This window comes from Scyliorhinus torazame, chromosome 3 (genome assembly GCF_047496885.1).
Source record: "Scyliorhinus torazame isolate Kashiwa2021f chromosome 3, sScyTor2.1, whole genome shotgun sequence".
NCBI classification, from domain to species: domain Eukaryota; kingdom Metazoa; phylum Chordata; class Chondrichthyes; order Carcharhiniformes; family Scyliorhinidae; genus Scyliorhinus; species Scyliorhinus torazame.
The window spans coordinates 218,076,178-218,089,913 of record NC_092709.1 but is presented as its reverse complement, the minus strand read 5'-3'; the positions used below and the strand labels follow the sequence as shown (position 1 = coordinate 218,089,913).

Here is a 13,736-nt window from a genome sequence, read left to right as displayed (position 1 = left end):
CCCCCCCCCCCCCGAGTCTGCTGACGATTAATTTCTCGCAAGGAAGTCGATGAACGGTTGCCACCTCCGGGTGAACCCTAACAGTGACCCTCTCAAGGCAAATTTGATTTTCTCCAAACAGAAAACTAGCCATGTCCGATAGCCAGGTCTCTGACTTCAGGGGCTTTGAGTCCCTCCATGCCAATAGTATCCGTCTCCGGGCTACCAGGGAAGCAAAGGCCAGAGCGTCTGCCTCTTTCTCCTCCTGGATTCCCGGGTCTTCCGATACCCCGAAAATCACCACCTCTGGACTCAGCGCCACCCTTGTTTTTAACACCGTGGACATGACGTCCGCAAACCGCTGCCAAAATCCCCGAAGCTTTGGACATATCCAAAACATGTGGACATGGTTCGCTGGTCCTCCCGCACATTTTGCGCACCTGTCTTCCACCCCAAAGAATCTGATCAGCCGGGCCCCTGTCATGTGAGCCCGGTGAACAACCTTAAACTGTATCAGACTGAGCCTGGCACATGTTGCAGACGTGTTGACTCTACTCAACGCGTCTGCCCACAGACCATAGACCATCCTCTATCTCACCTCCCAGCTCCTTCTCCCACTTGCGCTTCAGCTCCTCAGTCTGCGTCTCCTCCGACCCCATAAGCTCCTTATAAATGTCCGAGACGCTCCCTTCTCCTACCCACCCTCTGGAAACTACCCTGTCCTGAATCCCCCTTAGTGGTAGGAGCAGGAAGGTTGACAGCTGTTTACGAAGGAAGTCTCACACCTGCAGATACCTGAATTTGTTTCCCCTCGCCAACCTAAACTTCTCCTCCAGCACCCTCATGCACGGAAAGCTCCCCTCTATAAACATCTTCCCCATCCTCTCAATCCCTGCTCTCCGCCATATCCGGAACCCCCCGTCCATACTCGCCGTGGCAAACCGGTGATTATCACAGATTGGGGCCCAGACCAATGCTCCCACATGCCGCCTCCACTGGTCCCAAACTCTCAGGGCGCCACCACCACTGGACAGGTGGAGTACCGTGCCAGTGGGAATGGCAGAGGCGCAGTTACCAATGCCCCCAAACTGGTGCCCTTGCATGAAGCCGCCTCCATACGGACCCATGCTGACCCCTCCCCCACCACCCACTTCCTGACCATGGCTATATTAGCCGCCCAGTGATCGTTGCTAAAATCTGGCAGCGCCAGCCCGCCCTCTCCCCAACTCTGCTCAAGCATTACCTTCCTTACTCGCGGGGTCTTGCCCGCCCAGACGAAGTCCGTGATCTCTCTTTAAAAAGGACTGAGGAATAAAGATGGGGAGACACTGAAATACAAATAGGAATCTTGGGAGGACCATCATCTTCACCGTTTGCATCCTCCCAGCCAGAGACAACGGAAGCACGTCCCATTTCCGAAAATCGTCCTTCATTTGGTCCACTAGCTGGGCCAGATTCAATTTATGCAGCCAGTCCCATTCCCGCGCCACTTGAATGCCGAGATACCTCAAGTTTCCCTTTACTAACCTAAATGGCAGCTCTCCCAGTTGCCTCTCCTGTCCCCTCACCTGGACCACAAACATCTCACTCTTTCCCATATTAAGCTAATACCCCGAAAACCGGCCAAATTCCCCGAGAGTCCTCATGATTTCTTTCATCCCCTCTACTGGGTCCGAAACGTACAGAAGTAGGTCATCCGCATAGAGCAAAGCCCTGTGCTCCACTAACCCCACCACCCGGACCAGTCCTCACCAGCCCCTCAAAGCTCTCAGAGCAATTGCCAACGGCTCTATAACCAACGCAAACAACAATGGGGAGAGGGGGCATCCCTGTCTCATCCCCCGGTGCAGTCTAAAATAGGCCGATGTTGTCCTATTCGTCCGTACACATGCCACAGGAGCCTGACACAGTAACCTGACCCAGTCAATAAAGCCCCGCCCGAATCCGAACCGTCCCAGTATCTCCCACAGATAGTTCCATTCTACCCGATCAAAAGCCTTTTCTGCATCCATTGCGATCACTACCTCCATCTCCCTACCTTCCAGGGGCATCATGATCACATTTAACAGCCTTCTTACATTGGCCACCAACTGCCTGCCCTTAACAAACCCCAATAACGTCCGGAACACAATCCTCGATCCTGGAGGACAAGATTTTGGCCAGCAACTTGGCTTCTACATTCAAATCAGCCTGTAGGACCCACACAGCTCTGGGTTCTTGGCCCGCTTACGAATCAGCGAAATTGTTGCCTGTGACATCGTTGGGGGCAACACCCCTCTTTCCCTTGACTCATTGAACATCCTCAACAACACCGGCCCCAATATCCCGAGAACGTTTTATAAAACTCCACTGGGTACCTGTCTGGACCCGGGACCTTACCCGCCTGCATGGCCTTCAAGCCCTCCACTATCTCCTCCAGCCCGATTGGGGCCCCCAGCCCTTCTACCCGCTCCCCGTCCACCTTTGGGAAATTCAGCCCCTTCAAAAAGTGCCTCAGCCCCTCCGGCCCCATAGGGGGTTCCGACCTGTACAGCCTGCTGTAGACATCCCTAAATGCCTTATTCACCGCTACTGAATCACCAACCAGGTTCCCATCTCCATCCTTTACTTTCCCTATCTCCCTAGCTGCCTCCCTCTTCCTGAGCTGCTGTGCAAGCATTCTGCTGGCCTTCTCTCCATGTTCATAGATCGTCCCCCTCACCTTTCTCAGCTGCTCCACTGCCCTCCCTGTGGTCAGCAAGCTAAACTCCTCCTGTAACCTCCGCCGTTCTCTTAAATGCCCTGCCTCTGGGGTCTCCGCACACCTCCTATCAACCTGTAGTAACTCCTTTGCCAGTCTGTCCTTCTCTGCCCTGTCCACCTTCTCCCTATGGGCCCGTATCGAGATCAGCTCCCCTCTGACCACCGCCTTCAGTGCTTCACACACCACCGCTGCTGAAATTTCCCCCGTGTCGTTGACCTGCAGGTACCTCTGAATACATTTCCTCAGCCGCTCGCACACCCCTTCAACCGCCAAAAGTCCCACATCTAACCTCCAGTGCAGGTGCTGGTTACTGTCTTTACTAACCTGCAGGTCAACCCAGTGCGGAGCACGGTCTGAGATTGTAATCGCCGAGTACCCCGTGTCCACCACTCCAGCCAGCAAGGCCCTGCTCAAAATAAAGAAATCAATCCGGGAATACACTTTATGTACGTGTGAGTAGAAGGAGAGCTCCTTCATGCTCAGCTGCCCAAATCTCCATGGATCCACCCCCCACCCCATCAGCTCCATGAACCCTCTTAGTTCCTTTGCCATTGCTGGCATCCTGCCCGTTTTCGAGCTTGACCGGTCCAAGCCAGGGTCCATAGCTGTGTAGAAGTCCCCTCCCATGACCAACCTGTGCGTGTCGAGGTCCGGTATCTTCCCCAGCATCCTCTTTATAAACTCAACATCATCCCAATTTGGCGCTTAAACATTTACTCATACCACCTGCACCACCTATAGCTTCCCACTTACCATAATGTACCGACCTCTCGCGTCCGAGAGTATTCTACCCGCCTCAAACACCACCCGCTTATTGATCTGGATCGCGACCCCTCTAGTCGTTGAATCTAGTCCCTAGTGAAAGACCTGATTGATCCAGCCTTTCCTCAGTCTCACCTGGTCTGTAACTCTATGGTGCGTCTCCTGCAACATTACCTCGTCTGCCTTCAATCCCCTAAGATGTGCAAACACACGTACCCTTTTGACCGTCCCATTTAACCCTCGAACATTCCAGGTGATCAGCCTAGTTGGGGGGCTCATTGCCCCCCCCACCCCCCTGCTGATCAGCCATCCCCTTTTTTAGGCCAGCCTCCAGCCCGTGCTCCGTGCCTCCACCGGTCCATCCCCAGACAGCCCCCAACCTCCTCTCTGTCCCTCAGCCCAAGTCCTTCCCTAAGAATACTATTTCTAGAACAAATAAAAAATAAACATTTCAGGATAAGAAATGTTTAAATTAATACAACTTCTGTGATGTTTTCCCTGTATTGATCACAATGAGAAACATCAAGTAAATCCAGTGATTCCACAAACACGTCATTGATATAAGTAACTTTTAACTAATTTACAATATGCAGCAAACTACAAAAAGAATGAAGAAAACTAAAACCAAACCAATCCTAACTTCAAGGATGTGTGGTTCAGTCCTTGGATAAGCACCAAAACTATCTGATTCCTATGCACATTATGACACAGGCTGACATGAACCCTTCCCCTCCAGTCTGTGTTGCTCTCTCCCTCCCCCAGTTTGCTTTACTTCCTTCAAATATTTAACCAGTTCCTTTTTGTGAGTTTCTATATTGTGTGCAATAATCATGTTTCATTTACAACGTGCATTTCTAATGAAATTGAACTTGCCTGGCTAAATGGGCACATTGCAGAAGCCCGCATGATAACTTTTAAGACGCGTGCTTATCCTGTTTTGTATCCATCCACTATCTCCATAAAACATCCCAAGATCCTGTATGTAAAGAACATTCAGTTTGAGTAACTTGCTTTGGGGGAGAGGGAGGGAGTGAGGTGAGAGTGGAAGAGGTGATTTAATATAAATGAAGGGTCCATAGCTGAAATGATAACTCATCTGTTCTTCACTATTGGTGACCATACCTCCAATTACCTAGGAATCCAGCTCTGGAATTCCCTCCCTGTACCTCTCTGCCTTTTCATCTCACTTTCCTTCATTAAGACACCCCTTAAAAACTAACTCTAACCAAGATTTTGATCATCTGACCTAATATCATCTTGCTTAATGTCCTGATTTGTCTTATAATGGTTGTGTTAAAGGTGCTATATTAACGTAAGTTGTTTTCCACTGATGCTATTCCACTATATGCTGAGTATTTACAGCTTTTTCTGTATTTACTACACAATTCATAGTTATTTCTGTTTTAGCAGTGTGACCATGGAAATGACAAGATTGACTGCAGTGTGCTTGAATTTTCAAAAGTGCAGTTGACAAGTTAAAATATTTCCTGGTAATGCGGATTTTTATAAAGTTACACTCCTGGAGTGGAAGTAACCAGGATTAAGCTGATATTCACTGGGTAAATGTGCTTTGTATTCACTGACTGGATGATTCTCGACCTGTTCAGTTGACTGGAATATAAACAAATGTGCTGAAATAAGGAAGTGACAAAATTCTGAAGTTAGAGTCTAAATTGAGAATCGTGAAAATTGCACAATAGAAATTGGCTGTTCTGCTCAACTAGCCTGTCTGTAGCAATGCTAATTCGACATTTGGAAATTATTTGCAATAACCTTGAATTTTTTAAAATCCTTTCAAATTTTTGCTCTAGTCTCTGATAGAGGTGTGCCAAAAAACAGCAAACTCTAATAACCTCTAATAGCCTTGCCCGTGGTCAACCTGTCAAACTACCCCTGCAACCTCTTCCTCTCTGCCAACAACTGCTTCGTGGGGGCCCCCGAGTATCTCCTATCCACCTCAATTATCTCGTCCAACAGACACCCGTGCTCCTCCCTCTTTCTCCTGTCCCTAATAACGTCTGTGGGTATTGACAAAGTTCTGCGAACATCTTCCTCTAGGGATAACTGATTCAATGCTACCCTTTTCCTTTTCCAGACACTGGTAATTATCTTTCACTGTGTAAGCTCTTGAAACCTTTCATAATTAGATCCCACATCACATTATCTGATCCAATGAGCTCCAATGTTTCACTACATAACCTCTTGATCCCAATAGCATTCCAGTAGATTTGTGTTGTACTGTATACATTTCCATGGCTCAATGGATGAAGCGAAGATTAAAAAGTGCTGTGTGAGGAGTCGGTTTGAAGTCCAGATTTGGCCGACTTGGCTTCCAGTGGCAAAAAAATAGAAGTGAGAGATCCAGGATGAAACCTCTGGCTGCTCATGGATTTTGCAGCTATTTCAGGCTCTGGTTGAGTTTGTGTCTTAGAGGACTTGGAATGGAATCACAACATTGCAGAAGGAGGCCATGCAGCCCATCGGTTATGCACCAATACCCTCGAAAGAGCACCCCACCCAGGCACATGCCCATGCCCCCACCCTATCCCTGTAACACAGTAACCCTGTCTAACCTTTTAGACACAAAGGAGCAATTTAGCCAATCATCCTAACCTACACATCTTAGGACTGTGGAAGGAAACCAGAGTACCCGGAGGAAACCCACACACATGCGGAGAAGGTGCAAACTCCACACAGTTTGGACTGTGAAAGGAAACCGGAGCACCCGGAGGAAACCCACACAGACACAAGGAGAAGGTGCAAACTCAACAATGCCACCTGTGGTTGGAATTGAACCCGGGTCCCTGTTGCTGTGAGGCAGCAGTGCTAATCACTGTGCTGCCCATGTGAAGAGGCTATTTGTCTAGCCTCTTGTGAACATTTCAAATCACACCAGAACTAGGAGCAGGTGCTTTTTGTTTTGTTGTATCGAGGTTACTACAAGCAGAGGGACTGGGCTATGACAATATTGACAAGCGGAATTCTACTAGTTCTACCTCCATCGTGCCCAACACTTTGATGCCTGGATGTCTGAAGGCCATGGGGTACCCAAGACCATACTTTCCAGTCTGTACCAGGTGCTGGGGCCCAAAACTGTCTAAAATGCTGTTGTCCTAATGATCATTTTGAAGTTTAATATCTTTTACTTAAACTTTCTAAGCACCCCAGTTAGGCAATTAACCTAGTGTTGTAGCAACGTTGTACTGTGCAATTCCTGTCTCGCCACTCTTCCTATGTAAGTCACCCTGACTCCAAGATTTGGGCAGCACGGTAGCACAGTGATTAGCACTGTTGCTTCACAGCTCCAGGGTCCCAGGTTTAATTCCCGGCTAGGTTCACTGTCTGCGTGGGTTTTCTCCGGGTGCTCCGGATTCCTCCCACAAGTCCCGAAAGATGTGCTTGTTAGGTACTTGGGACATTCTGAATTTTCCCTCTATGTACCCGAACAGGCGCCAGAATGTGGCGACTAGGGGCTTTTCACAGTAACTTCATTGCAGTGTTAATGTAAGCCTACTTGTGACAATAAAGATCATTATTATTGCGTGTTTCCACCAGTAAAGCAGGGCTCTCGAGTTTTTGCTGCTTTATCATTCTGTCACTTGTTTCCCTATGTTCTCTAGTCGTATTGGCTTACAAAAAATAGTTTGTTACCATGGGCTTCTGTTACATACAGAACACACTAGTTTTATACACCTTGGACACATCTTTTATTTGGAGAGTATTTTCAATGCCACAAAAGTAGTTTCTGGTAATTATTCAAATGGTTCTTGTTATAATGTGAAAAGAATATTCCGCATTTTCAAAACTTTTATTTTCTTTGTGCAGTACACTGAAGATTGCAGAAGAGGTACATATCCACCAACTGGCCCCACGTAAGTATATAAAATATCTTGGAATTTCTTTTATGCTGCTTTTCACGTGGCAACATTCTAGTTCATGAAGATGTGCCTCTTTTATTTACAAGCTGTGAACCTACAAGTGAGACTTAGTGATCTGACCAGTATTCAATCTTTTTTATTGAATAAACATTTTATTGAAGTGTTTTTGGTATTGTAACAACAAAATAAACAATGTACATGAAACTATAAACATAGTGCAAAAGCCATCTCCCTTCCTTACAGGTCCCACCTTTATTAACCCCCTACCCTAAGCTAAACTAACCCCCCCCCCTTCTGACGATTAATTTTCCGCGAAGAAGTCGTCGAACGGTTGCCACCTCCGGGTGAATCCTAACCGTGACCCTCTCAAGGCGTACTTGATTTTCTCCAAACAGAGAAAGCTAGCCATGTCCGATAGCCAGGTCTCCGACTTCGGGGGCTTTGGGACCCTCCATGCCAATAGTATCCGTCTCCGGGCTACCAGGGAAGCAAAGGCCAGAACGTCTGCCTCTTTCTCCTCCTGGATTCCCGGGTCTTCCAACACCCCGAAAATCGCCACCTCTGGACCCAGCGCCACCCTTGTTTTTAACACCCTGGACATTTTCAACACCGTGGACATGACATCTCCAAACCTCTGCCAAAATCCCCTGGGCTTCGGACATGTCCAGAACATTTGGACATGGTTCGCTGGTCCTCCCACACATTTGAAAAAATGAATTGGGTACTCTAAATTAAAAAAAAAAAAGATGGAGGTGGGATGGGGGCACATTGACAGTCCGGGACTTTTACGTAGGGCACAGACTGGTGACACTAGATGAACTGACAAGGAAGTGGAGGGTAGCAAAAGGACAGGAAATGAGACACCTCCAAATAAAACACTTCCTCCGCAAAGAGACGGAAGGGTACCCCGGAGCCCCAGAAACCGCACTACTAGAGGACCTGATAGGCACAAGCAGCAAGAAGCAGGGGCTATGTGGGAAAATATGCGGACAGCTACTGGACCGAGCCCGGACGCCACTGGACGAGACCAGACAAAAATGGGAGGACGAACTGGGGACAGGGGTAGGATGGGGACTCTGGAGCGAAGCACTGAGCAGGGTGAACTCCACCTCCTCCTGCGCAAGGCTAAGCCTAATGCAGCTCAAAGTGGTGCACCGAGCACACCTGACCAGAACCCAAATGAGGGGCTTGCCCCAAGCTTGCTGGGTCCTGGATAGCCTTCTCCGAGGCAATGTCCAGGGTTGTGGGGGTGAGGGTGAAGCCATGTCCGATCGTGGCAATCTTTGGGGTACTGGAGCAGCCAGAGTTATACATGGGGAAGGGGGCCAACGCCCTCTCTTTCGCTTCCCTAATCGCACGCCAGAGAATCCTGCTTGGCTGGCGATCGGCAGCACCACCCACAGCTGCAGACTGGCTCGTTGACCTTTCGGAATTTCTCCACCTGGAGAAGATTAAGTACGCCATCCGTGGGTCAGAGGAAGGCTTCCTGGATACCTGGGGGCAGTTTGTCAAAGAACAGAGAAAATTACAGCACAGGAACAGGTCCTTCGGCCCTCCCAGCCTGCACCGATCCAGATCCTTTATCTAAACCTGTCACCTATTTTCCAAGGATCTACTTCCCTCTGTTCCCCGTCCGTTCATATATCTGTCTAGATGCATCTTAAATGATGCTATTGTGCCCGCCACTACCACCTCCGCTGGCAAAGCGGTCCAGGCACCCACCACCCTCGGCGTAAAAAGCTTTCCACGCATATCTCCCTTAAACTTGCCCCTTCTCACCTTGAAATCATGACCCCTTGTAATTGACACCCCCACTCTTGGAAAAAGCTTGTTGCTATCCACCCTGTCCATAACTCTCATAATTTTGTAGACCTCAATCAGGTCCCCCCTCAACCTCCGTCTTTCCAATGAAAACAATCCTAATCTACTCAACCTTTCTTCATAGGTAGCCCCTCCATACCAGGCAACATCCTGGTGAACCTCCTCTGCACCCTCTCTAAAGCATCCACATCCTTCTGGTAATGTGGCGACCAGAACTGCATGCAGTATTCCAAATGTGGCCTAACCAAAGCCCTATACAACTGTAACATGACCTGCCGACTCTTGTACTCAATACCCCGTCCAATGAAGGCAAGCATGCTGTATGCCTTCTTGACCACTCTATCGACCTGCGTTGCCACCTTCAGGGTACAATGGACCTGAACTCCCAGATCTCTCTGTACATCATTTTTCCCCAGGACTCTTCCATTGACCATATAGTCCGCTCTTGAATTAGATCTTCCAAAATGCATCACCTCGCATTTGCCTGGATTGAACTCCATCTGCCATTTCTCTGCCCAACTCGCCATATCTATTTATATTTTACTGTATTCTCTGACAGTCCTCCTCGCTATCTGCAACTCCACCAATCTTAGTATCATCTGCAAACTTGCTAATCAGACCACCTATACCTTCGTCCAGATCATTTATGTACATCACAAACAACAGTGGTCCGAGCACGGATCCCTGTGGAACACCACTAGTCAGCTTTCTCCATTTTGAGACACTCCCTTCCACCACTACTCTCTGTGTCCTGTTGCCCAGCCAGTTCTTTATCCATCTAGCTAGTACACCCTGAACCCCATACGACTTCACTTTTTCCATCAACCTGCCATGGGAAACTTTATCAAACGCCTTACTGAAGTGCATGTATATGACATCTACAGCCCTTCCCTCATCAATTAACTTTGTCACTTCCTCAAAGAATTCTATTAGGTTTGTAAGACATGACCTTCCCTGCACAAAACCATGCTGCCTATCACTGATAAGTCTATTTTCTTCCAAATGTGAATAGGTCCTATCCTTCAGGACCTTCACCAACAGTTTGCCTACCACTGACGTCAAGCTCACAGGTCTTTAATTCCCTGGATTATCCCTGCTACCCTTCTTAAACAAAGGGACAACATTAGCAATTCTCCAGTCCTCTGGGACCTCACCCGTGCTCAAGGATGCTGCAAAGATATCGTTTAAGGCCCCAGCTATTTCTTCCCTCGCTTCCCTCAGTAACCTGGGATAGATCCCATCCGGACCTGGGGACTTGTCCACCTTAATGGCTTTTAGAATATCTGAAACTTCCCCCTTCCTTATGCCGACTTTACCTAGAGTATTTAAACATCCATCCTTAGCCTCAACATCCGTCATGTCCCTCTCCTTGGTGAATACCGATGCAAAGTACTCATTAAGAATCTCACCCATTTCCTCTGACTCCACGCATAAATTCCCTCTTTTGTCTTTGAGTGGGCCAATCCTTTCTTTAGTTACCCTCTTGCTCCTTATATACGAATAAAAGGCTTTGGGATTTTCCTTAACCCTGTTAGCCGAAGATATTTCATGACCCCTTTTAGCCCTCTATATTGCGCGTTTGAGATTTGTCCTACTTTCCCGATATTCCTCCAAAGCTTCATCAGATTTAAGTCGCCTAGATCTTATGTATGCTTCCTTTTTCATCTTAGCTAGTCTCACAATTCCACCCGTCATCCATGGTTCCCTAATCTTGCCATTTCTATCCCTCATTTTCACAGGGACATGTCTGTCCTGCACTCTAATCAACCTTTCCACATTTCAAATGTGGATTTACCCTTAAAGAGCTGCTCCCAATCCACATTCCCTAGCTCCTGCCGAATTTTGTTATACTTGGCCTTTCCCCAATTTAGCACTCTTTCTTTAGGACCACTATCGTCTTTGTCCATGAATATTCTAAAACTTAAGGAATTGTGATCGCTATTCCCAAAGTAATCACCGACTGAAACTTTAACTACCTGGCCGGGATCATTCTCCAATACCAGGTCCAGTATGGCCCCTTCCCGAGTTGGACTATTTACATACTGCTCTAACAACTCTCCTGGATGCTCCTTACAAATTCTACTCCATCTACGCCTCCAACACTACATGAATCCCATTCAATGTTGGGGAAGTTAAAATCTCCCATCACGACCACCCTATTGCTCCTACATTTTTCTATAATCTGTATACATATTTATACCTCTACTTCATGCTCGCTTTTGGGAGGCCTGTAGTAAAGTCCCCAACAATGTTAGTGCAACCTTCCTATTTCGTAGCTCTACCCATATTGCCTCAGTGCTCGAATCCTCCATCGTGCCCTCCTTAATCATAGCTGTGATATAATCTCTGACCAGTAATGCAACTCCTCCACCCCTTTTACCTCCCTCTCTATCCCTCCTGAAGCATCTATACCCTGGAATATTTAGTTGCCAGGCTTGCCCTTCCCTCAACCAAGTCTCCGTAATACCAATAACATCATAATCCAAGCCCTAAGTTCATCTGCCTTACCTGTTGCACTTCTCGCATTGAAACAAATGCACCTCAGACCACCTGTCCCTTTGCATTCATCATCTCTTCCCTGTCTACTCTTCCCCTTAGTCACATCGAGTTTATTATCTAGTACCTTACTGGCTTTAGTTGCTGCCTCTGACTTCCTAATCTGGTTCCCATCCCCCCTGCCACATTAGTTTAAAACCTCCCCAACAATGTTAGCAAAAGCACCCCCTAGGACACTGGTTCCAGTCCTGTCCAGGTGTAGACCATCCGATTTGTAATGGTCCCACCACCCCCAGAACCGGTTCCAATGTCCCAAAAATCTGAACCTTTCCCTCCTGCACCATCTCTCAAGCCACGTATTAATTCTGACTATTCTTGAATTTCTACTCTGACTGTCTCGTGGCACTGGTAGCAATCCTGAGATTCATTTCCAAAACCTGTTTGAGACCAGCAACGAGGAGTAACCTAATAAGAATGAAAAATAAAACCCACCAAGATAGATGAGGTACCAAAAGACTGTGCAACGGGGGGGGGGGGGGGGGGGGCGGGGAAGAGAGAGAGAAGGTGGGGAAGGAAAACCACGAGAGATGGGGCGGGGGGGGGACAACGGGGAAGAGGGAGGAACCATAGACCGATCCAGAGGGCAACAAAATGCACATCGGGTCAGTTAAATGAAGGACAAACTAAACCTCTGTATAATAAAGGAAATTAGCGTGGGCGAGAAAAATGTATACATACAACTGTTTATAAATATGTGAAATGCCAATAAAAAGATTTTTTTTTTAAAGTTTACATTTCTTAATTACACAGATAAGTGCTTTAGGTATTTATTTTATTTTTATTTATTTACCCTTTTATTAGTAAGCCCTACTGCTCCAGATAAACTTTGCTACTTCTGTTATAAAAATTATGAAAGAAAATGTGACAGCTACCCATTGTAAAAAGTGTTTAAAGATAAATGATGAAAACAAATAACATACTCACCAACCAATCACTACGTCGTCAGTCTTGCTCTTTTCCACGCCTTTATATTTCCTGGCTCCTCTCTCGCTCTTTTATCGTCCTGGCTCTACTCACTACCTTGCTCTTTCTTGCATCCCATTATCCTTCTAGCTCTGCTCTCAATCCCACTCTTTCCCATGTTCTTTTATCTCCCAGCTCTACTTTCTCTCATTCAAACCATCTTGCCCTCTCACAAAATGTCTCATGGGCCGCAGTCAGAGCCCTAATGGCCCACATGCGGCCCACGGGCTGCAGGTTGCCCTCCACTGAGAGAAAGAGTTTGAGCTTCCTTGGGTTTTTTTGTGCATTTTGCGGTGGATTTATAAAGTTCTTTGTGAAATATGTGCCCACGTTTTTTCATCAGTTTTAATTTTGTGGAATATAATAATAATAATAATCACTTATTGTCACAAGTAAGCTTCAATGAAGTTACTGTGAAAAGTCCCTAGTCGCCACATTCCGCCGCCGCCTGTTCAGGGAGGCCGGTACGGGAATTGAACCCGCGCTGCTGGCCTTATTCTGTATTACATGCCAGCTGTTTAGCCCACTTGCTAAACCAGCCCCTAGATATGCATCGCTGGCCAGTCCAGCATTTATTGCCCATCCCGAATTGTCCTTCAACTGAGGGGCTTGCTGAGCCATTTCAGAGGACATTTAAGAGTCAACCACATTGCTATGAATCTGGAGTCACATGTAGGCCAGACCAGATGAGGATGGCAGATTTCCTTCCCTAAAGGGGTTATTAGTGAACCAGGTGGACTTTTACAAAATTCGAAAATGATTTAATGGTCATCATTAGACATTTGCCATGGTAGCATTTATATCAGGTCCCCAGAGCATTAACCTGGGTGTCTGGATTACTAGCCCAGTGACAATACCACTATGCTACCGCCTCCCCCATGCTAAAACACAGAAACCCATGTAAATAAGAACATAATATAACTTTGGCTTCGAAAATTGTTCGTCTCTTCAGAGGTTTTGGGATACTGAATTGTACCTTGTATTTGGATCCAAGCTGTTAGTGAAGAGCTGGCAAAGTCATCCATTGCTAGCCT

The 13,736-nt window shown here is 47.2% G+C and overlaps 1 protein-coding gene across 1 annotated transcript in view; it reads left to right on the top strand.

Annotated features, from left to right (window-relative positions):
- Positions 1–13,736, top strand: part of asah1b (N-acylsphingosine amidohydrolase (acid ceramidase) 1b) — a 47,014-nt gene that overhangs the window by 1,137 nt on the left and 32,141 nt on the right. Inside the window, exon 2 of the mRNA XM_072496888.1 lies at positions 7,310–7,356. Within this exon, the coding sequence (XP_072352989.1) occupies positions 7,310–7,356 (47 nt within the window). The remainder of the gene's footprint in view (positions 1–7,309; positions 7,357–13,736) is intronic.